Raw genomic sequence first — 24,665 nt, forward strand, 5'->3', positions numbered from 1 at the left:
GGCGATAATAATAATCATACTTTGACTTGTATTTTACTTTACAATGTAGTGATTTTTCCATGAGCACCTCCAGCACGAGGCTTTAGAGAGGGTAGGTGAGTCTGTGGACACCCAGGTAGAGAGGGAGGTGGGCCTGGAGCCTCTGTCTTCTCACTCCTGTCTCGTGCTCCTTGGGTGGCCCTGGAATGTTCCTGAGCTCTGTGCCCAGGAGGTGGGGCACACCCTCTCTGAAAGCAGCTCTTGTCAGCATGTAGGGTAAGGTAAAAAGTATCAGGCTTTTCTGCCCTCATGCCATTAGGATAGATGACAGAACCCTGTGGTCCGGAATGCATGCCTGATGGCGGGCACCTGGAGTCGGGTGTGGGCATATGTAGATGGGATTCACTTGGGCTAAGACTGGGCTTTTAAGGGCGGCGTCATGGGGATGCCAGTAGAAGCAGAGAAGCAGAAGCAGAAGAACCATGAGAACAAGGCCACCAGAGAACGCCAGAGAGCCCAGATAGAGTGAGGACTTGCTGGGGGCTGGGAGGCCTGCCAGCCTCCCGGCCCCCCAGCACCCCTGCCTGCCGTGTACCTGGTAAATCCCAATAAAAGCTTGCAAAAGCCACTGAGGGCTCCAGGACTCTCCTCCTTTACCCGGTCTGCTGCATTAGAAAACCTGTCCCATGTCCTGTCCTGCCCTTACACAGAGCTATTGAGATGCCTGCTCAGAACCCACTGGTTCGCCTGTGTCTGCAGGACACTGACATGCCGTCTGACATGTTGGACTAAGAGCAAACCTGTCCACCCTGATAGTCAGGAGGAGCCACGAGACAGCCAAGCCTGAATCACAAATGCTTCCACAACACTTTTTGGACTCACTAGAATGTTCCAAACCCACATGGAGTGAAGCTGTTTGGGCACATTCCCCCCTTTTCAACAGGACTGTGTTAATGCAATTTGGATGGTTCTGAAGAGGAATGCTTAGAAAAATGAATGTGTGCAAGTTCCGAAGGCACCTGAAAAAAATTTTGAAAGCCTTTTTTTGCACAATTAAATCAAATTGGTGGTTAGTAAAGAAGAATGGTTAGGAAGACTTGCCTGAATGCTCATTTAAGAAATGGAAACTGTAATTTAGATATTTTGAGATAACAGGTTTGAATGATTCTGATGAGAAAATTGAAAAGGAAAATAGCCAGGTGACTCATCATCCAAAGGCAGGAAGCCACAGTGAGCTCTGCAGCTCCAGAAGAGGGGGGATGATGGGCAACATTGCTCTTCCCTGGGTTGCATCCCAACATGCCAATGGCCATGAACTCAATAAGCCCCACACTGCATGGATTCAGAAACAGGCCCTACAGGAGTGGTCCTAATGTCGGAGAGAGTTAGGCAACTGGCATGCAAATGAATATCAAGTAGTTTGGACTCTCATCTGTCTAAATTGTGCTAATGCTGAAGTCTTTTCTTCCAGCATTACATTCTTCAGTCTTATCCATATAGACTAAGTCCTATACTCCCAATACAAACGTGACTTAAGTCATTGCAGAATTCCTAAGAAAGTAGATGTTGGTGTTTTCAAGGCTGCATTTGAAAGATATGTTAGTAGACCTGGCTTTAAAAGGATTCCTTTAGAACTCTCCTGCACTGTTGGTGGGAGTGCAAACTGGTCCAACCACTATGGAGAGCTGTGTGGAGATTTCTGGACCTACTAAACATAGAGCTTCCATATGATCCAGCAATTCCACTCCTAGGTATTTACCCAAAGGACACAGAAACATCAATTCCAAAGAGCACCTGCACCCCTATGTTTATAGCAGCACTATTTACAATAGCTAAGCTTTGGAAACAACCCAAATGCCCAAAAATAGATGACTGGATCAAGAAGATGTGGTACCTATATACCATGGAATATTACTCAGCATTCAAAAAAGATAAACACATGCAATTTGCAGCAACATGGATGGCGCTGGAAGGGATCATGCTCAGCGAAATAAGCCAGAAAGAAAAAGAAAAATACCGGATGGTCTCCCTCATAGCAGGAATCTAGAAAACCTAAATAAGGGACCAGGAAAATGAATAACTATAAGAAAGTGAAAATCAAAATCAACAAACAACTATGAACCAGAGACACTGTTTGGGGGGTAGGGGGCGGGGAGGGGAGGGCTTGGGGTCAAAATAAGGGGGTTGCAATTGTATGGGGAATATAAAAATAAAATTTATTTAAAAAAAAAGATACTAAGATGATATATATAAAAAAAGGATTCCTTTATACGCAAACATCCGTTATTTCACACCTGGAAGCTCTAAGGTGCAAGAAGTGAGTGAGAAGAGAGGGAGGATTCGGAGAGGATAAGGCGCTTCGAGGAGAGGAGAGACAGGCACTGCTCACAAAACTCTCCACGCAGGGAAGAGCCACCGTCTTCCTCTCATTCTTCATTCTTCGGGCTTTCCAGGGAGAGCTCCGTGATCCGTGGGTCTTTCGTGAATTTCTCATCACACGTCTCTGTTACCCCACACAGGCAAAAGTTGACGACAGCTACCGTCTGTGGGGGGAGCGTGCCCAGGGGATTAGGCTGTAAAGGAGTCTAATTTGCCTTCTCAAATCTAAGACAGTGGTCAACTTTTCTCAGATGCTCAGTTTCCCCGAATCAAACATGTCCGTGATGTTTGGTGTTTCTGCAGTGGATGGTACCATTTTCCATCCAAAATATAATTCTGGGTGAGCAAAAATTTCCATAACTGTAATCTAAATATATTAAGACCCAGGAAAGCTGGATCTCCTTAGAACGATTCTATTTATGGGAGAAGGAAGAGAAGCAATGCATCGATGTTACTAATTTTATAGAGAATGTGGAAATGGACTTCTGCTTCCACAAGTTCATGAATGGGGGATACAGGTGCCCTGCAGAATTCTGTGCCTTCTGTGCTTCAGTGCTCTGATTTCTCTGTCACCTTACCACTCTCCCTCTCTCTTTTTAATATTTCTCACCAGGGTATGGGAATATTGCTCCAAGCACTGAAGGAGGCAAAATCTTTTGTATTTTATATGCCATCTTTGGAATTCCGCTCTTTGGTTTCTTATTGGCTGGAATCGGAGACCAACTTGGAACCATCTTTGGCAAAAGCATTGCAAGAGTGGAGAAGGTCTTTCGAGTGAGTACTGCATCCATTTAAACCCTGTCTTCCGGGAGCCAGTTGACTTTAGCCTGACAGGGGCCAGAGAGGTTATCAGAGTGTTATCATGTCATTTTTTAATGGAATAGTTTAATGTTATAATCTTACTTTCTGTTTTGCCCATAGTAACAGATACTATGCCTAAACTACCCCCTATGCCATATGGGTAGCTTCTTTAGACTGGTGTTTCTGGAATGATAGCACAAGAGGGTTCAGTATCGATTTGCCAACATTTTTGCTGAAAATGTGAGGCATACTCAGTTCCTTCTTAATGATAGAGGATGGGTTCCTTAGTGTATTTGCACTAAAGTAGAGACTTGTCAATCCATCCACTTTGTTTTTGTAAATTTCTTCACTCCATTTTATTTCCAAGCACCGTGTCTTCAGCAAAGTCCTGACTTCTAAGACCTCTTTCAAAAACCTGCCTTTCCCAGACATTGTTTTGTGTTTTGCTGCTGCCTTCTCAGGGCCCCTCCCTCTCTTTCCTTTCTACTGCTGAGTGCTCCCTCAGTAGTAGTATACCGATTAGGTACTACTTTATACTAAAGTGTTGATGATTGCTATTACCCTAGTGGTTTTTTTTTTTAACTTATCTTTAAACATGGGACCAAAATCTCAAGGAATTTATTTACTAATATTTAGTAAATAATAATAATATTTAGTAAATTTATTTACTAAAAATATTTACTTAAGGAATTTATTTACTAAAGATTGCATTTCTGGAATCTGTGACAGGCATGAGGAGTAGATGTGACTGAACTGTCATTCTCAGTGATCTTTAACTCACACCCATTCATATGATTTAACAATACTTGTTTTGCTTTGCTTAGGTGTAAGGTCATTTCTGTTCTCTTTCTCATTGTTGTCCTATTCTCAAGTCTTTCAAACCTTCTTCAAGGAATTGTTTCTTATGATGACTTAATATTTCAAAACAAAAATTTGAGACCTTTTTCAGAATCTGGCAATGTTGGGCAAGCGTAAGATAGTGGAACAAACTTGGAGCCATTTTTCATAAACTCAGTGATGCTGGGGGAGCTGCCTCAGTTTTCTCATTACAAAAGGGGATTGAAACTTTATCAGATTTTGATTATGATTACATGGAAGAATGATGGAACAGAGCTTGGCACAGGATCAGAAGTGTAGAGTTCAGAGTTGCGTTGTCTCCCGGAAGAAGTGCTCATTGACAGGCTAGTGAGCCACTTAGATTTCATCTGAGTAGCCTGGCGGCCTGTGGTTTTTTCTGGAATGTCCCACAACCTTTGCTCCTGAAGTGCTGCCTGGCGAGCCAGCCTCATTAGAGCCTGCACCTGGGCTCCTCAGTGGTTGCCATGGAAACCCTTAGCCTCTCTGCTTCTCAGATGTTCAGGTCCCCAAGCCAGACAGCCTGGCAACCCTGTCGCCAAGGGCTGGCGTGAACTTCCCAGAGGTGCTCTTCTAGCGACAGCTTTGTGGTCCACAGAGTTAGAGCAAGATGAATCTGGCCGACTGATTCACAACAGCATTCAAATGGAGAAATGACTGGCATTTGATCTAGCATTTTTCTTTTTATGTAGCATCTTTGGATCTTCATTTCCTTATTTGTAGGAAGAGTGGGTTGTTCTAAAAGCTATTGAAATCCCCCTTTAGAAAAAGGAAAAAAAATAGTGTATTTTTTTAGACTATATTAGCGTATTCTAAGTGAGGGAAGGGACTGCAACCATTTTGAGTACAATCTGCCACCAAATTTGGGGGCTCAGTGTCCCCTGATGAATTTTGGAACTAAAGTACAGAATATTGTTCTTCCTCTCCTTAAAGCTGCCCCCTCCCAAGTGGACTGTTCTATGGACTCTAGGACAGAACCTTATAACCCTCACATTTCATTTTCTTTTTTTTCCTTTAAGATTTATTTATTTATGCATATAAGAACTGAGATGTGGGGCCAGAGGTGCGGGGGGTGAGAGAATTCACCAGAGACAGAGTGGGGAACAGAACAGGCAGATCGACTGAAATGCACTGCTGAGGAGAACAGCAGGCGAGGCAGGAGAGGTCTGCTGCGCCATGTGGGTAGCTCCCTGGCCAGGGATCGAACTCACGTGGCAGTGGCTGCGACTAGCTTCATGGTGCTGCATCTCAACCCCTTGCGCCACCAGGGAGGCCCCACATTTCATCTTCATGCTGATGGCTCACTCAGTTCCTTGCAGGGTCATTGAGGTCCGAAAGTCTCTCGGGGAAGAGGTAACAGCATATTATCCTGTAGGTAGCACACGATTCCTGCACTTGCAGAACATTGAGGGGAGTTGTGGCAGGGATGACAATCCCATGAAGAGTATATTCATGCTCTCCTATTTCTCCCTCCCTTCTTTGGGACCCTTTAGTCAATCAGGGAATGCTAACTTAATTCGCCCTGCTGGATTTGCTGCACCCTAAGACTCTGCCAGCCCTTGGCTTTGCTGTGAGCCCAGGATCTGAGTTGGGAGTTCCACACTGGCTCTGAAGAGCTTCCATCTCCATTCACAGCCCATTGGCCTGACATGGCTCCACCCTGGGCATAGGGGCCCTGGGGTGCATTGTTTGAGCTGCAGGAAGGGGAGGGGAGGGCACAGTTGGTAAGCACTAGTGATATACCATGTGTCTATTTCCTGGGACTACCTGTGGGCCTCACACCAGGGCGGCACGCATCCCTGAAGGTTAGATACAGCTGACCTGCGGATCACTCTCTGGGGAGCACTGCTCTAGCGAGACTCATTTGCCCCTGAGAAGTGGAGCCCATGGTCTGATAAAGGACTTGCCACGAGCCACATGGTGAGTAGGGAGCAGCACCAGGACTAGAACCAGGAATCCCACCCGCCCCTCCTCTAGGTGGGCTGGGAGTATTACTGGCAGATGTGTTAATCCATGCCATGCAATCAATGTTGAGTTTTGGACTTCTGAACGTGTCATGCTAATTTGTGGGGATGGTTTTTCAGTATTTGACATAACAAAGTAAGAATACTTTTTGCTGGGTTTCCAGGGGGAAATCTGGGCTGTTAGCAGGGATGGGTGATTATTGGGGATGATCAGCACTGACCTGGGGTTCCAAAGCAGATTTTGGAGGTGGGCAGCTCCCGCCTGCTGAGCACTGGCTCTTTTGTTGGGTCTGCCACTTGATAGGATGCTGTAGGGAAACTGGTCAAATTTTGGGCTGGATCCTACATTCTTGCTCTGAGCTGGACTTTGGCCTGAGGTTGGAAGTGGCTACTTCTCTTCACTTGGCTTTCTGATGTTACTACTCGAACCAGTTGACCTTTTCCCCGAGGACACAGCAGAGATATTTACTCGCCCTCTGAGCCACAGGAGCCTGGGTGTAGCTGATAAGTCACAACACATTACCTGAGGCCTATGGGTGCCATGATTGCTTGGGAACGCTGGAGCCTGCCAGATGCATAAGGCTTGTGATCACCACTTCAGTCTGCTGCTGACATTCAATTAGAGGACTAATCAGTCACTTTGGATGGCAGCAAGGGGCTGGCAGTGGAAGCCAAAAACACCCAGCTACCTTTGCCATGTGCCTGGTAGGAGTAAGGAGGAGGCTGCTGCTTCTCACCGGGGGTCTTGAGGCTGGGCCCCCAGCAGGGAAGGGGTTAACTTAAAACAATCCTTACTTCAAGATGATAAAAAGCGTTTGTTTTGGAAAGTGGGTGTTTTCAGGTTCGTGGTTTCAACTGCAGTGTCCAGTCCTGTTAGTGGTGGCAGTGCACGTGGGGGTACTGGTCATGCTGGTCCACATCGTGCCCAACGGGCTGGGTGGGCAGGGGAGGGCCAGGGACAGGCCGAGAAGGCCCGAGTTGTGTGTGTGTGTGTGTGTGTGTGTGTGTCTGTTTCTGTGCCGCTGTAACATTCCATATGAGTGCATTCCATATTAAACATGCCTCAGCACTCACTCCAGAGGGTGAATGTTACCTGGATATGTGAGTTGATTTGCATCGGAGAGAAGACCCTACTGTAATGTGAACAGTTCCTTTCTTATTTCCCCTGAGGAGCTTGCAAGGGGTGAGACATAATTGTTTTAAAATGCTCAGAAGACAAATATCTTGAAAGTGTTGTTAACCAGGTCTCTTCTGAACTTGCTGAAACATGTCTTCTAGCTTCAATGGCAGACCCGGATGTGCACTTGGGACCAACTGCATACGTGACATCCACAGAACAGCCTCCACTCTATCCCTGCTGAGGGTTCCTCCTTCCCTCCTCCCACTCATGCAGGCTGCTCAGCCTTGGCACGGTTGGCAGCTGGGGCTAGCAGCTCTGTCACGGGACCTGTTTAGCAGCATCCCTGGCCTCTGCTCACCTGTGCCCCCAGTTAGGGCCGTCCAAGGGTCTCCAGACAGTACTCGTGTTCTCTTGAGAGCAAAAGCAGCCCCGTTAAAAGACACTATCTTTATTGCAGTAAGTCATGTAGGCTTAGGTTTATTGGTTTTATCTTTATTGGTTTGTAAGTCATGTAGGTTTAGGTACTGCCTCATGAACCAGCTTCGGTATCGACCACCTTATATTTGACCCCAGAATTCCAGTTTCCATCCATCAATACATAGGACCTGATTACCTACCCCTTCCCCCTACCTTCTGGTTATTTCTGTCTTGTTCTTCTAGTCTAAAAGTTTGTTTTTGTACTGTTGGGAAGAACCACTCTGAACTCTCAGCTGTGCCGGATGTAGGGACTCAGATGCCCCCAAGGTCAGTGGCTGAATGTTCCACTTAAGCTCTGGTGTCTCTGCTGAGGTCCTTGCGGCTCTTGGAGGCCGGTGCCATTCCTTCTCCCGAGATGCATCCTTACAGAGGGCTTCAAAGATTTCATCCTCTGGGAATGAGATGGTTTCTCACTAATAAAGGAAGCTGCCTGGGGACTTAACTCTGATGATATGCATAAAGATGGATTATCCTGCTATAATTTTTTGGCAGGCAAAGCATTGCTGAAGCTGACCCAGTAGGGACTAATCTAATGCACAAGGCTTCCTCTCTCAGCTCCTCTTTGACAACTGGCCAGTGTCCCCTGGGTGCTTCCTGTTGCCATCTGCAATCACTATGGGAAGTTTCAGTGACCTTTAAAATGCATCTTCGACTCTTCTTTATAAAGAGAAAAGCTCTCAAACTCTGCCTAAGACATAACCGCTTAAAATATACTGTCTGGGTAGTGTTTAACACAAACATTGGAAAAGTAGCTTTACCGAGTCTTTCTTGATCTTTTTGGTAGCCTTTGAGCGCCAGTAACCTCTGGGGATCTGACTGTTACTGGGGGGTGGGAGTCACAGTGACCTTCCGTATGTGGGGACCTTTGTAGGGAGCATCACATTATTTGCGCAATAGGATCTGGTTGGGGTCAGCCTGAGTATTATGGCATCTTAGTCTTGAAGTCTGGAGAGAAGTGACTGGTCTGGGCTGAGGGTTAACTGTATCCCAGATGTGGGCTTGAGGGTGTTGCCTGGAGGAAGCTGTCTACCAGCCCACCCAAAGAGACCGTGATTGACTTCTTAATTTTATGAGGTTAACGTCCTTAGACTGGTGTCATGACCTGTCCAGAAAACCATGCCCATAGCAACAGAGCAGGGTACCAAAGCAGGTCTCCCTGCCCCAGTGCGCATGCGTGAACAGAGTCATCTCGCATCCTTCCTTTATTTTCTTGTAAGACTGGGATAGCATCTGATGGTCAGAAGATTTAGTATGACCTGGGGAGAGATAAAGATGGCCAATTGAGAAAAAGGTAATATCGATCCTATGTTTATCTGCTCTCAAGGGTTTTAATTTCTCACCCTTGCGTCATCTATCAATACTTCGAGTCAGGCTATAGCCTCTGATTCTTTTTTATGTACCTGCTTGATCTTCCTAGTACTGATTTGTTAACAAACAGCCCCTTGTCAATATTTCCTTCTCTTGGAGATTAATCTGAGATTTATATGGCCCTTGCTCATGTCTGCTATGTGACTAATGTGTAGGTGGGCTTATACAAGAGGGGCTTGTAACTGTCTGCGGGCTGACTCATTGCAGGGCAGATCATACCCTCCACTATCTGTTCTTCCAACTCATGGCTCCACTTTGCTCAACACATTCAGTGTTGACAACAAGGGGAACACACAGCTCAAAGCCAAGCCTCTTGGTGAGCTGAGGCAGGTAGTCTTGTCCTCAAAAAACGTTGTCATTTTCTCTGGATTCATTGAACTGGTGTAATCCACTTCAGTGGTTTTGACAGCTGGGGATTTGAGGGTATCAACACCAAGATTTTAATTCCCACTGGGGCTCTAGCTCAGTCTGAAACTCCAGGAAAGTTGTGGAAGAAGCTCTTCTTAAACCATCATCCAACAGAGGGAAGTTTCTGGAACATTTTTAATGATATTCATGAACTGTGAGGTCTTGTCTATTGAAGAGGTGATCACTTCCTAGGATCCCAGGGGTTTTATTCATGAAAACATTTTACATTTCTGTCTTTGGAGGCCACCGCTAGTCCAGTGATGCTTTAGATCCACACCATGGTAACTTTGCTTCCAAAACTTCCAGGTACTTTTGGGTTATGAATTTAATGCAAGAATTTTAGTACCACTTACATTTGTATTTGTATCATAAAACGAGCTTAATAGGTGGATGACTTCTCTTGTTCATTCTTCATCACCTATCTCCATAGGCTGCTTTGGTTCCTCTGGAAGACACTGATTCAATAGAAACACAATCCTTTGCCCTTTTGTAAGATTCTACTTAAAAAATTACATTTATGAATGTAAAATTAGCCCTATCTCTTTTCTTTTCTTTTACATTGAGCTTCCTGTTACTTCTGTGAGCCAGGCAGGCAATAATACATTCTGGTGTAACTTCTGAAAAGTTGGATTCCTGAAAATTGCCAGGTGCCCCTGCTGAGCTATGACTGGCCATCACAGAGCTGGGCCCATGAGCTGTGAGTTGACAGCAGGTGGCTCTGAGGATGACTCTGAGTGACCAGAATGGGTGGCATGTCAATAGTCATTGATACATTCTGAAGAGCTTTAGGAATTTTCCTCTAGGGAAGGGAAAATGCTGAGACTATATCCTTGGTGAGACTTGGAGGTGCACCAAGGCTCTGAAACCATTACCCCATAGAGGCCATTCCCTGGGGAGGTGACAGCATGACAGGCTTAAGACCATCACGCTGCTGAGCCGGCTCTGGCAGCTTTGTGGAAAGAAGATGTCAGAATCCAGTCCAGTGCTGGCAACGTGCATTCCTGTTAGAGGAAATACACACTGTATTTCTGGGGGAAGTGCTCTGCTGTTTGTTTTCCGAGAGACCGAATGTATGCATCATGGTGTTCTTGACCCAGTGGCGCTGCGCCATGTCTTGGAAGTTTGCTGCTGAGATTTTGTCTCTTGTTGCGGTAGTGCTAACGGCCTGTAGGAGGTGGGTCCCCAGGGGCCTGATGTATTGTTTTAAAAGATCAGAGAATCCTTTTGTGCAGCAAGTATTGCTGGTGACAGAATCCACAACCGGTCTTCCTCCTAAGTGTATCAACCTTTTCCCAATGTCGTAGAGAGTGATGCTCAAGTTCATTGTGTCTTTTTTCTTTATGTGTTTCCATAATCAGTGCTTACCTAAAGTTCTGTTATGTGAGGATTGAGAAATTTTGTTTTTTGAATGTTCAAAAGGAATGCCCAGACTCAGAGGAATATAAAGGGGTTGAGCCCCGCTGGCTTCTCCCATCAGCAGTGTACTTGGGGTCCTGGCCTCTCTCTTTTCCCAGGGTATTGACATTTAGACCTGATGACAGTCACGGTTTCATGTCAGGTAACTCCAGCAGTTTGCTGGATACTTCCACAACCTGTTTCTGAATCCTGCTTCCTTATGCCTGTATGGTTTGTTGTGATCAAACACACCTAGCACAAAGCTGACCGTATTTTTCTTGAAATATTTAATTTTATTTATTTTTTCATACAAGAACTGGGGTAGAGGTCAGAGGTGTGGGGGGTGAGAAGATTCACCAGAGACAGAGTGGGGCACAGAACAGGCAGATCTACTGAAATATACTGTTGAGGGGGGAGCAGCAGGTGAGATAGGAGAGGTCTGCTGCACCATGTGGGTCACCTCTCCGCCTGGGGATTGAACTCATGCTGCAGTGGCTGGCGATAGCTTGATAGCTGAGACTTTAACTCCTGTGCCACCAGGGAGGCCCACAAAGCTGATCATTTTAAAATATACACTTCAGTGGCCGAAGTACATTCCCACTGTTGCACACATATCTTTATCATCCAGCTCAGAACATTTTCATCTTCCCCTGAAACTCTATCCACATGAAACAGTAACTCCAGCCACATGAAACAGTATCTTCTCATTTTTCCCCTCCTCCTAGCCCTTGGTAACCTCTATTCTACTTTCTCTATAACTCTGACTACTTTCGGAACATATAAGAGGCATATGGTGTTTGTCCTTTGTGACGGGTTATTTCATTTAGTGTAATGTCTTAAAGGAGTCATGCAGGTTGTAGCTTCTATCACAACTTCCTTCTTTTTACAGGCTGAGTAATATTCCACTGTATGCATATAACACACCTTATTTAGTCAATCATCTGTCCCATGGAACATTTAGGGTTGAGTGGGTAGCATCACTGTCATCTGTCCTGGACACTTGGGTGGCTTCACCTTTTGGCGGTGGAATAATGCTGCTGTGCACACAGGTGTGAAAATACTTGTCAAGTGCCTGCTTACCCACAGAAGTGGAGTTGCTGGTTCCTATGCTGATTTTATGTTTGTGTTTGAGAAACTACTGTCTTCCACGGGGCTGCGCTGGTTTAGATTCCCACCAGCCATAAACAGGCTCCTGTTTTCCCAGGTCCTCACCAACACTTGTTATCTCTTCTTCTGTTTTTCATGTTTTTTTTTTTTTTTTTTTTTTTACTCTTTTAGGCCACAGAGTTTTTGGTAAATCACTATCAGATTGCTCCTGAAATCCTGATTGCTTTTGACAGCTGCTGCTCTGTTCTCTTGCGGGCCCTTTGGAGCGACTGTTCTCCGTGCCTGCCCCTTCTTGCACCAGTCACCCTCCTACCCTCACTTCTGGTCATGTCCTTCTGCTTGTTTCCATCCTGCTTCCTCACTCCAGCTCTGTAGCAGACTTGCTGGGAGGGAGCAACTCAATGCTGGGCCAACCTGGGCCTCTGCACACTGCTGGCACCCGGTTCCACCTGGTCTCGCTCCTGCTTGGAAATCCTTTCATTCTCCTTGTAAAGATTCACTGTGCAGCTCTCTATCGTGGCTGTTCCTTGAAGCCCCAGGTCAGTTTAATAAGCAGTTGTCAAATAGTATCTTCTGTGTTCTCATCCTTGTGGGGGTATGTGGCAGCGAACAAGGCACCATGCTTTCTCCCACAGAGGAAGCAGAATGTGTCCAAGGACCAGTGCCCACGGCACTGCAGTCACACTGCCTCAGTGCTTAAGCCCCGACCTGCCCCTGACCAGCCGAGACACCTGGGACTGTGCCTCAGTTTCTTCATTTGGAAGATGGGGACAAAAAGAGCAACTGTTTTGTTTGGTACTTAGTTGATGCATGGAGAGCAATGCCTGGCATATAGTCAGCTCTTAATAAATGCTATTCACTGTGTGATAAGCATGCTGCTAACTTTGGGAGCCCCCAGGAGGGGCCTGTGAATGCTAGCTCCTGACTCATGTAGCTAACAGGGTGTTCTCTGTTAAGTAAAGGGCAGGTACCTAGATGCTAATTTCTACTGTGTCTTTTTTTCACCTACACCATTGTACCTGCTCAATCCTAAGCACCTAGGAGGTGCTGAGTAACTATGTATCGATTGTGAATTGACTTGAGATGAGAGAAAGGAACTAGGTTCCTTCCCATGCACCCAAGGTGTGCAGACTATGCAGCACCCCCAACAGAAAATGAACCCCAGCAAACCAAATGAAGAAGAGATGCTTGCAGATGCTGTGCTTGGTCCTGCCCTTCCTGGGGATAGGCGTGGAGGTGGGTGTGCCGGACAAGTGGAGGGGGTGGCAGAACGAGCAGGAGACAGAAGGAATCTGAGGGGCAGCAGCACTTGAGCCTGGGGTGCAGCTCCAGTCACCAGTCATTGCTGCAGGAGGAAGAGGAACATGGAGAAGGGCACGGGATGGAAGGGGTGAGCGTGCCCTGTGGCTCCCCGAGTGTGGTGTGGGGGTGCTTGGCATCCCTGACCGCCCATCGCTGGTGGCGACTCTCTGCACAGATGCGTCCACAACATTCCATCACATATATTGGTGTTGGTAAAAGGAAATCAGAGTGTGGAAAAAAATTTGTTTTGGCCACGTGAGGATGCTCTCTCAGCTTGCATGCGCTCTTACTAGGTCTTAAACACATGGGCCAGTTCATATTTTTACCAAGCACCAGAGTGTTCCAAGACTTTCTTCCCAGATGATACCTGGCCCTTCAGATATCACAGGTGGCCTCAGAAGATGGGTTTTGCTTCATTCTTGCCACTATGACTCCATTTAGCCTGAGGACTGCTAGTTTTTTTCCCACGCCTTGGCAGAAGTGAAATTTACTGTAAACATCATAAAGGGGGGGGGGTGGTAAAAAGCTCATGTTTAATTAATGATGATGATGATGATGATGATGATATTAGTAATAATAGTAACCCTGAGGTTTCCTCTTACTGCTGAGTGATTGGAAACCCACGCATTGAGCATCTTGTATCAGTTGCTTGTTTAACAGTGCTTTGAAGTTTACCTTGAGCAATTGAAACAGGGATGTAGAATGCAGTAAAAAAAAAAAAAAGGAAAGGAATTAATGCATGATTTTGAGGATAGAGTATAGAAAGCTTCTGTGTGATATTTTTTAAAAATGAATTTTACTGAGTACTGTCACTGAGTTGGCACCAAAGCTAACAAGAAAGCAAATATCAACATTTAAAATGAAATGCATGGCATATAAATGCCATATGGTGTTCTAGCAGTGTTATTCCCACTTTCTTTTTGGCTTCCATCCTTTTCCTGACACCGCTGTTTGCTTCTTGCTTCTGCTTGTCTTTATAAAATCCTGTTGTCCTTAGCCCTTCGGATCCATGTGTCTGTTGGGTGTAACTGTCTCCTACCTGTTTTTTGGAGACTTGTCAACCTTTTTTCCAAGGAAGAGGAGAAGAATACCTGTCCAGATGGCTGGGTAAACGTGGGACTCCTATTTCTGGAAGCTTCTACTGGTGGACTTGGAGGCTGAGGAGATTGCCTGCTGCCTAGAAAACTGGCACATTGATTTCCATCTTTTTTCAATTTTTTAAAAACATGACCACATGCCTTTAATTTTAATGATAGTTCTAGAAATACCTTGGACTCAAATTTTCTACAAAAACATGAGCTCACTAGTCAGATTCTACAAAACATTCATACTGATCAAAAATTTTAAAGTTTTTCCTAGTTCAAGTTCTTTCATGGAGTAAGATGCTTGGTGACAGCTTGGGGTGAAGTCTCTGCTTCTGTGGGGAACTCTAAGGGCCTGTGGGTCAGGGCTGACCTGGCACCCTCTTGTATCTCCTGACTCTTGCTTGTGATTTTTTTTGTTAAGATTTATTTATGTATGCATACAAGAACCGGGGTACAGGCCAGAGGTGTGGGCTGTGTGTGAGAGGATTCACCAGAGACAGAGTGGGGAACAGAACAGGTGGACTGACTGAAATACACTGCTGAGGGGAGCGGCGGGTGAGCCAGGAGAGGTCTGCTGCACCATGTGGGTAGCTCCCTAGCCGGGCATCGAACTTGTGCTGCAGTGGCTGCGGATAGCTTCATAGGTTGCATCTCAACCCCTTGTGCCACCAGGGAGGCCCCAGTGATGTTTATGGTGCTTTGAATACTGTCCCCATCATGGTCCTGGTCTCCTGGTAAAGATCAGTTTTCAAGGAGGTTTTTCTGAGTCCTGAATGAGCTCAGCATCCTTGTTCTTCTCCCACTGTACCTCTGACACCCGGGGGATATCATTCTTCTCACTCAGTCAGAGTTCCAAGTTCAATGCCAGCCGCCGTCCTCAGGCAGCCCTGTGAAGACGGTCTGTCTGCTCACTCAGCGCAGTCTAGCTCGGGGCCCGGCACCCAGAGAGCACTTACCCTGTCCTGATGGGTGAATGAATGAGTGCACGTTGCCAGACATGACCTCATGCATTTTGATAGAGAAAATGACCCTGAAACTCAAAGTGGCAATGTATGCAAATAAATGTCAATGGGAAAAAAATACCGGTCTTAACCTTTGAAGTGCAGTTATTTTGATGAAAGGGCCATTCTGTAGAGAAACTGTCCCCTGGTAATGCTCACTGCAGATGGTATTTATGTGCACAGAGACTTTTATCTCATCGGGTGACACCTGAAAGGGTAATTCTACAGACTTCTCAACTCAACCTTAAATACAACATGCAGCTGGCTTTTTATTTAATCCAGTGGTTCCTCAACTCTGTATCATTCATCATCTCCTTTTATAGCAATTGCTTATTAATGCCCCTTTGAATGAATTTCATAGATTGTACAACTTACCTACACACTTAATTATGAAAAGATCAATGTTGTTTTCTAGCCACAGTGTGAAGAGAAATAAAAGGAAGGTAATGAATAGTGAAAAAGCACATTTCAGTACTAGGGGGAGGGTGATGAGCCTAGGAGAGAGAACCTAGTCTCTAACTAGAATGGAGTCACCCCAGATGCAGGCTGGCTCAGGTTTGTGTTTTGGGGACTACAAAGCCCCAAGAGACTGTCTAGCCAGTGAGTAATGTGGTTTTCTCAAATGGAGAACAATTCTTGACAAGGCCCCAATGAATCAAAAACCTCCTTGCAAGTTACATTGGCGTCATAGTCTTGTAAAATTCAGCCTCTGTTGAAATTGTGCAGAAATATGTGTGTGTGTTTCTAAGTAAGAGAGTTAAATGCTTGGCTCAGGAAATTATACGTGGGGACTTTTCTCAGAGTGATATGCAAAACTTAGGCAACATTTGGAATGGCTCTCTGATCTGTGACCCCGACGCTTGTATACAGGACATCTGAATGTTCTTGCCTGCAGCCACTACATGCCAGGAGTGCCCCCCAATCGTGACACCCACAAGCACCCTCAGAAGAGGTGTATTGTTTGGATGGGGCAATAAGAGACTTCCAGGGGGCTCCTCTATAACTTTCAGGAGTTCATGTAGGTAATTCCAGGTGATTCCTATTCCTGTGGAAGGGGCTGTCTTCACATAGTCCAGACTCTGTGTTGATCAGGTTCCCAGCTATTAATAGTCAGCCAGTTCGGCAAACACGTGTCTTGTGCATGTATGTGTTTGCCCCTGCCTGCGCCTCTCCTATCTATATAATTTTACTAGCATTTTTCACATTATAAAATCCTGACAGCCTCTCTCTTGCTGGATGAATAGTTTTATTTTATTTCCACCTTACAATAGTTGATCTTGAATGATTACATTCATATTTTTAATAGTTGCAAGAAAGGAGGGAGCAAGTATAGAAAAACAGATTGTGCACACCCAGGGTTTAAAGAGGAGGGTGCACACTGTTTGACAGGCAGACACATGGGCACGGAGGTGGCAATGCAGGTTGAGCAGGCCCAGGGGCAGGGAAGTGTGCAGGGAGTAAGGGCATCAGGAGTGAAGACAAGATAACTTTACCCAGCAGGCGGGAGGGCTTCCTGCAGGAGGCAATGTCAGATTGTGTTTTGAGGAACAAATAGGAATTTGACAAGTATAAAAAAGAGAGGAACATCCCAGCAGGTGGAACAGCCTTTGGAAAAGCACAGAAGCATGGAAAGGTGCTCTGTCTGGGCACCAGTTAATAATCCAGTATCTTTGGAGACTCACCTACAAGATAGATGCTGTTATGGCTAAGACAGAGAGACACAAGGCAAGGGTTTGTGAGCAGCAGGATCCCAGCAGTTTGCTAAGGAAGGGGCTGCCACCTTCTGTAGGGAGAGAAGGCAGCCAGGGCAGCAGGATGGATGCAGTTACTGACCTGGAGTGAGGCTGTGTCCTCGTGGCTTCCACAGCCACCTTTGGCAGATGTCTGTGGGGTTCTGCAGGCGCAGGCAAAGCCCATCTCTCTTGGAGCGTCTCCTCCTCTCTTTTCGTTCTCCTCCAAAGGTGTGGTTCTTACCCCTTCCCCAGAAGTGGGGTAGAGATGTGGAAGGAGATCTTGGCCCCGATCAAGGTGGAACTGGACAGTACCAGGCAGCAGCTTCCTGGAGAGGAAGCGGGGAGCAGACACACCATCGGTGCTCTGTAAAAGCAGGATCACATGGAATCCATTCTGGGGCTGGTAGCCCAAAATGATGCATCAACTCCCTTTCCAGAGGCAGTCACAAGGACAGTTCCAGCAACAGCCAAGGCCCAGACTCAGGGTCAGCACACCTATCGTGCCATGAATTCATAGGGAATAGGTTCTAGCAGCTCAGGCTCCTTCCCATTGGTTCTCACAAAGTGTGCTTCTCTAGGTGGAGCAGGCTGGCGCTTCAGCTGAACCCAAGTACCCTTCTCTTTGGCTTCCTTTTTCTTCTGATCATTTTCTTTCACATGTTTCAGGAAGCTATCTTGGCTCTTAGAGTGCTTAATGTGCTCAATACGAACATTAATTCTCTTTGCAAGAATCTTGCCCTTAACTTGCTTGTTTACAACAATGCCAACTGCATGCTGGGTAACATTACAGACTCCTCTGGTTTTGCCATGGTAACATTTGTGGGGCATTCCTTTTTGAACAGTGCCCATCCCCTTGATGTCAACAATATCACCTTTCTTATAGATTCGCATGTATGTGGCCAAAGGAACAACTCCATGTTTTCTAAAAGGCCTAGAGAACATATAGGGGGTCCCTCTTCTCTTTCCCTTTGTGTTAGTCATTTTGGCGACTTACTGGAAGATGGCAGTTCCGGCTGAAAGGAAGATAAGAGTACACTTTTTAAAAGGAAACACTGCCTGCAGGGACACAACACTACCAAAGAGTAGACCACTGCTTAGGACCTTCTCTTAGGGAGGCCGTGACATGCAGCTTGCAGTCATGTGTGTGGCCAAACAGTCCCATCATCCAGCAGAGCTGAGAGTGTACTTTAGTACCTTAAACTTCATTGAGGTTCCAATAGAACTTAACTTCCTGGTACCAACAGGGACATTTATCATGTCCATTCAGCAATCCAGGTAAGCCCTTCGGCTTCTGCACTGGCAGGAAGTCTCTGTCCCAAATCAATGGGGGGGGGGGGATTCAAATGATGCCCAGTCCACATCTTGTTCAAGTCTGTTCTGATCAAATTAGAGAATAATGCTCCTCTTTAATAACTGTAGGAGGATCACAGGTGTATACACATAGGTGGATTGTGATTTCTTTCTCTTGTCCACTCTCCCTGCATGCTTGGAACCTGAAACTTCCCATGGGGTTTGCATAGAACTTGAGTGACCTCTCAGGAGGACAAGTCACTTGGATGTCAATGTGGCCACCTTGGACGCTTCTGCCGTGAGTCTATGAAGGCAAAGTCAGGGGCAGAAGACAGACAAGTCCAAGTTCACTGGTGTCTGCTTGCTGTGTCCTTTTTCTCAAGCACCAGGCCCCTGTCAATGCTCCCTTTTCTTCAGTGGGGCGCCTGGAGGTCTGGGCAGTAATATGGGGAAGGCCCTCACTCAGCGGGTTCTTTTCCCTTCTAAGCACTTGCGTCAAGCTGTGATTGTATATTTGCTTGTGAGATTGTTTAATGTTTGCCTTCTCCCCACTAACTCAGTCAGGCTGGGGATGCTCTGTTGTGCTCACCAGCGAATTTAGCTCAGTAACTGACAGAGAGTAGGTGCAGGGTAGCTATTTATTGAATGAAAGAAAAGATAGAATTCAGCTTCATTCACAGCTTGGAAAATATTCTGCTAAAGAAAATTTCTCCATTCTAAATGTATCTGTCAAGTTCTCTCAATGCAGAACTTCCCAGTTTAGGGTTTATTTCAGGGTGACTGTCTGTAAACTTGTCTGTTCCCAGTCTAACTAGAAAGTGCAGGCATACCATATTCTTTTTCTGTCTCTGAAACAATTAGGTGCAGCTGGGAAGCCTCATTATACCACCAATAAAATTTTAGATCCCTCAAACCGTTGTTCCATTTCTGCTTTCTGTACCCCAGAAGCTTTTTCTTGATTATAATCATTTTCATTAACTTTCTTAATTTTATTCTGGCTTTGCACTGCCATTTTCTATTGTAGTTTATACATTTCACCTGTATGATTTCTTAATGCTTATTTCATTATTTTTTGTAGTTTCATATGGACAAGCATCCTTATGTGCTTTCACTTAAAAAGTGTCTAAAAAGAAAGAAGGAAAGAAAGGGTATGGCTATTAGGGAGTTCCTTACCACTCCCCAGTAAACACCGGCAATTTTTACAGATATCAGCTCAGTAATACTGAAGGGCTCTTATAGATACTGACTGAAATCTGGATGATCTTGGGGACTTTCTTCAAATCTAACAGGCAAGATAAATAGGCCACATAAGACACATGCTTGTCTGTCACTTATCTTGATTCCTGGACACACAGACAGTCATTCCAGAAAGTCCACCAGAAGTCCCCAAATACCTTCTCTCAAGAAGTCCCCAAATGCCTTCTCTCAGAAGTTCCCAAATATCTGAAAGTGAGGCTTGGGGGGCATATGAAGGCTTTGTTGCTCCCACAATTCCTGGGCACTCATGGATGCTGCTACCAACAAACAGAGGCAGAACTAAGAGATGGCCAGGAGGGGAGAGAAGAGTCCAGTGCTCCTTAATAATCCATGGATGATAACTCAACATTTGACACTACTTAGTGTATTATGCAATTGCATTATGACTGTTGCTCCCCAACTCCTCCCTTCCTGCCCCCCAGCCTTCGTGCAAGGTTCTTGTATCTCCTGGAAAGCTCCAGCCAGGGCCCAGCATCCCAATTCCTTATCTCCTTTTAGGTGTGCACCCCAGCAGGAGCCCACTGTCACCTCATTCTTACTTTTCTGCTAAAGTGGTTCAGGTGCAGGTTCCTTTCTGGTGAGAGGCCACAATCTGAAGAAGGCCACAATCTCGACTTTCATTGAGGTGAATGGCCCACGGCAGATGGTCTGACTCTTCCCCATTTCATAGTAGATAATCTTTGAACTTTCTGCTAAAATAAAAAACAAACAAACAAACATGGCCTCAGGAGGAAAGGGGAAGAAGAGTTGCCATGATCGGGGTGTCTGGGGGAGCCCAATTAACAGCAGCCTACTTGAGATAGGAACCAGTCTGGAGATAACAGATTCGAGACTCATGTTACCATCTTCCCTCGATACTGGAGAATATAGCTTTTACCTGTGGGAAAATGGCTTTCTTAACACAACCCTAAAGTTAGATAGGAGCATTTCTTGAGGGAATCTGGAGAGAAGAGAAAAAGCAGAGGCCACCCAGTTCCTGGGTCAGAGTGGGGGGTTGGAGGGAGCCCACAGGTATTGCAGCAGGCGGAGCGCCCTGTACTGGGAAGGAACATCTATTCTATTCATGGGTGTCCTGGTCATTGTAAGCTACTTGACCAAAAACCTATGACCTTGAACTCTTGATAACCAAGGAAGAGGCAAGAGTTTGGCTGCTCTTCACTGTCTATAGCATTGTTCTTCTAGAATGTATGATTGTATGATGGTGGGAGAGCATTTGGGGGTAGGGTGGGTGCGATATGTGGTTGATCTGGGTAAAGTAAAAAGGATTTGGGTAGGTGAGGAGCTGGGTGGGGGTGTCCACCAGGATTTCCAGGCATTATTCCACTGATATGGCTCATCTGGAGGAGCCCCATAATTTTCTCCTTTCCATGAGCCTACCTTTCACACCTCAACTAAAGAGAAGCTTCTTTCTTAGCCAATGTTGGTGTGATCCCTTCTGGTTTGTTCCAGTCTCTGAATGTTTTGCTAGTAGAGATTAAATATTGTCCGTTCCAATTGGCATACTATTGTATCCCACATACCAGAGCTATATAAACTATGTAAGAATATTCCTTTCTTCTCTCCTAGGTGGTGTTTTTAGTCACCAGGATGTCATTAGCACTAAACTTTGCCTTCAATAGTTGGACCAGGGTTGGACACCATGGTCCACAAAGAATTCAGCTCACTCAGTTGTTCCCACCCTGCCTCCACCCACTTGACTTTGCGTGCACGAGGAAGGAACATTTTCTTTCTTTCCTTTTCTTTTGAAATTGCTGCGTCCCTTGCAACCAGCACAGTCCCTGACATGTAAAAGGTTCTTAGTAATTATGCCCTGAGTGGATTACCCAGTTGAGTTTTGAATGCAAAATCGTGTTGCAATCGAGTATTATCTTCAAATGGTAAGAGTCACAGCATTTTAGAACAGAAAACTCTCCAAGACTTTAACAAAAGTGCTCCTAGTATAGAGAAGTTGAGAATTTTTATTATTTGTGGATTTTAATTTTTCTCCATGCCAGATGCACCTAGGTTGACATTTCAGTGGGAAGAACAATTGCATAGAAACTATAAGCTTATTTTTCACAAACTGTGTATTATTATACCAGGAAAGCACTGAGCTGGCTAATCATGTTAGTTGCTGTACTGATTCAATGTCACACACTCGATGTAACTTATTTTTTGTATAGATATGATCTGTCTGTGTATTCAGCCTTTGGATAGTCATTTTCCTTAGGCTCCATGGAGACTTTCCTGCATCACTAATGTGTGTTTGCAGTATTTCTACCCTGGAGATTATAGGTAAATGGTCTTTAAAAGCTCCTCATGGTTCATAGAATTGCTGGTGCTATGTGACTATTCGTTGTGATGTTGAAACCATCCGTGAGAACTGGACCTTTTAAAAAAGAAATCTTTGTCAGAAAACATAGATCAGAAAAATGAAGTCAGTCCTTTTGGTGAGGCCGTTTCTATTATCTTTCCATTTTGAGAAATTATTCTCAGTTCATGGGTATTACCATGGTGATGTGTTTGCATTTCAACAAGACAAAACTGAACTCTCAACTGGAGCGCTGCAAGTCTCGTGCCTGTCTTGGGCTTTTTATTGCACTATCTTTATTATTGAATCAGATCTCCAATATCTTTGCCTAAAAATGAAAATAAAGCAACAATTTTTCAGTCAGACACAATCATACGGATGAATCATCTCAGAATTCGAAGAAATTACATGAAAGTGAAAAGAACTGGCATTCGAAGAGGAGTAAAAATCAAATAAAGAAACAGCCCACAAATTGATGGAAATATATTTTTGGTCTAAAATAAGGTGATGGAAGTAAAGAAAAAAAAAGCCAAGTGGGGCCTTATAGCTTAATGAGAACTGGATGCGTGTTTTAGCCTTTTTGGTTGTAGACAAAAAGATACTTCCACAATTGTCAGAACCTCTGCCCGTCTCTGGAGGGAGAGCTCTGAGACCTCACTGCCCTGCCTGCTGCTGGTGAAGCTTGTTTTGCCCTTTGGAATAATCACACATGAAATTTTTGACAAGTAAATGAACTCTACAGGTGCTGGGTTTTTGAGTTGTTCAAAAATTCCTACAGTTCGTCCCATCGGACTCAGGAGATAGTCTTGCATGAGGGGAGGGAAAGAGCACATCATCTCTTCTAATCACCGAGGTGCGAAAACAAGATTGGGGTTGGAACAACTATCCCATCTCTTTCGCCTCACTACTGTATCAAAGCATCTCTTCCAAGATAAGGATTTTGTTAGCCCCCGAACACCTTAGCCCAGCCAGACCTGGGCTCTCAGGAGGCTATTAGCTACTGCTGTGCTCACTGGTAAATGGGCAATGTGATTTTGCCTAGCAACCCTCCCGGGGACACAGCTCAGTCTTGAAGTGGTGTGGGAGGGGTGCATGGGGAGAGGGGGGATGGGATCACCAGGTCTGCCCCAGCAGCAGGTTCCTGATCGAGCAGACATGATCTTGTGGTTTCATAAGGTGAATGGAGAACTAGGGGCGGGCAAATTAAATGAAAGGCACATTAAAAAGCTTTCCAGATTGGGAGCAAAGCCTGAGAGCTCCATCCAGAGACCACACAGAAAACCCCGAGGGGATTGAAGACATTTTGCTTGTGGAAAATGAGACAATTATAGGAGACAACACATCCAGGAAGGACCTACCAACAGTCACCTCCTGATAGACAGAGACTATCCTAAGCCAGACGTGTGGGGACAGTCCTTACAAGCCAAGGGCGGCATTCTCTCTGGGGCTTTGCACACCCGGAGAAATAGTTGAACTTCTACATGAAAAAATGATCGTTCACAACCATGGATCCATGGATCGCTTCGCAGGCACAGTGCTCAAGTTTTTACACCTTTGCTTATTTAATCTTCCCAACAGTCCTCTGATGGGGATTTTCTAGTCTCCATTGTATGGAGGGAGAGCCTGGTGCACAGAGAGGTTGAGAAACTTGCTTGTGATGACTCAGCTGTTTAACAGCAGGGGTGGGAGGTACCTTGGGCCGTCTACCCCTAGGCTGCAAGCTCTTAAGAACTTTTAGAGCAGTAGCAAACAGTTGCAGGGCTGATGGCGATAAAGCAACCCACAGATCACGGAGTGATATATAAGAAACCCTGTGATTCTGTGGAGAAAGCTACAGTTTCAAATGTTTAATTAAGGCAGCTTAAAAATATCTCAAGGGGACTGTGGGTGCTTTGGTGGTGGGAGCACTTTGGTGACCTCGCCTGAGGGGGGAAATCCTGTACCATCAAAATACTAATAAGGGTATAAATAAAAAAAAAAAGAAATATCTACAGGACAGCGAAAACATGAGTATTCAGAATAACAGCTATTACTAGGACTTACACCTAAGCCTTTCCTTTTATAGTGAAGTCTGGGTATGTAGGTTTTCACACACACGCGCACACACACACACACACACACACACACACGAAGCTTGATTTTTTAAGTTCCTAAATCACCCCCATAAGTCAATCCCGCGGGAATTCTCTGTCACTGTAGGATATCTGGAAGAAGCCTCCTGGGGAAAAACACACTGATTGACTTGGGCTGTGAGCAGTGGTGAATAAACTCTCCAACAGATACTGTAGTAAAGACTCCAGGATCCAGCCTGGGTCTCCCCCCAACTCCCCAACACCAAACCCCGGGAGCCAGGCTGGTCTCCAGCTTCCTACTCCCCACAAGTCCCTCTCTGCCAGCCTCAACCTCATTTGGATTACAGCTGCATCTGCATCCTAATTTATGACTTAACAAGTGTCTCACAAACATTTAATTCACTTCAATTTCATTATGCATTTGAGGAGGGCGATTTCTGGGGGGGGGGGTGCAGGGAGATGGTGCTCCCATTGCCAGCAGTTAGATTAATTAAATTATCTATGGTAAAGTCTCCTTTTGGGCTTTGGATTTTCACACATGTCTACAAACAAAACCAAAGTAATAATAATAAATAAGTTCCCCCTCCCCCACAAAGTCCTCCTATAATTTTCAGTTTCAATGGAAATTGAAATTTCAATGGAAATTTGTGAAATGGGGAAAACATTCCCTGTGGTTCCCAGGTTATTTAGCTTGTTACAATATTTTTATTTGTGGAAAAAAATTAGTATTTTTTTATGTGTGGTTTTTAACAATGTCAATAAATTAGCATTTTTTTGAGGGG

At 45.2% G+C, this 24,665-nt stretch overlaps 2 protein-coding genes across 3 annotated transcripts in view; one reads left to right on the forward strand and one right to left on the reverse strand.

The window, feature by feature from the left end:
• The window catches only part of KCNK10 (potassium two pore domain channel subfamily K member 10), a 114,980-nt gene that overhangs the window by 80,677 nt on the left and 9,638 nt on the right, over window positions 1-24,665 (forward strand). For both annotated transcript variants that reach the window (XM_054691810.1, XM_037503747.1), the window contains exon 4: window positions 2,972-3,132. In XM_054691810.1, the coding sequence (XP_054547785.1) occupies window positions 2,972-3,132 (161 nt within the window). The remainder of the gene's footprint in view (window positions 1-2,971; window positions 3,133-24,665) is intronic.
• Window positions 17,468-18,006, reverse strand: LOC119239303 (60S ribosomal protein L21-like). Its single transcript, XM_037503748.2, has one exon. It carries the CDS (start codon window positions 17,953-17,955, stop codon window positions 17,470-17,472), a length of 486 nt encoding a protein of 161 aa, XP_037359645.1. The 5' UTR covers window positions 17,956-18,006; the 3' UTR covers window positions 17,468-17,469.

Source organism: Talpa occidentalis, unplaced genomic scaffold (assembly GCF_014898055.3).
Source record: "Talpa occidentalis isolate TD23 unplaced genomic scaffold, MPIMG_talOcc4v2.1 talOcc4.11, whole genome shotgun sequence".
NCBI classification, from domain to species: domain Eukaryota; kingdom Metazoa; phylum Chordata; class Mammalia; order Eulipotyphla; family Talpidae; genus Talpa; species Talpa occidentalis.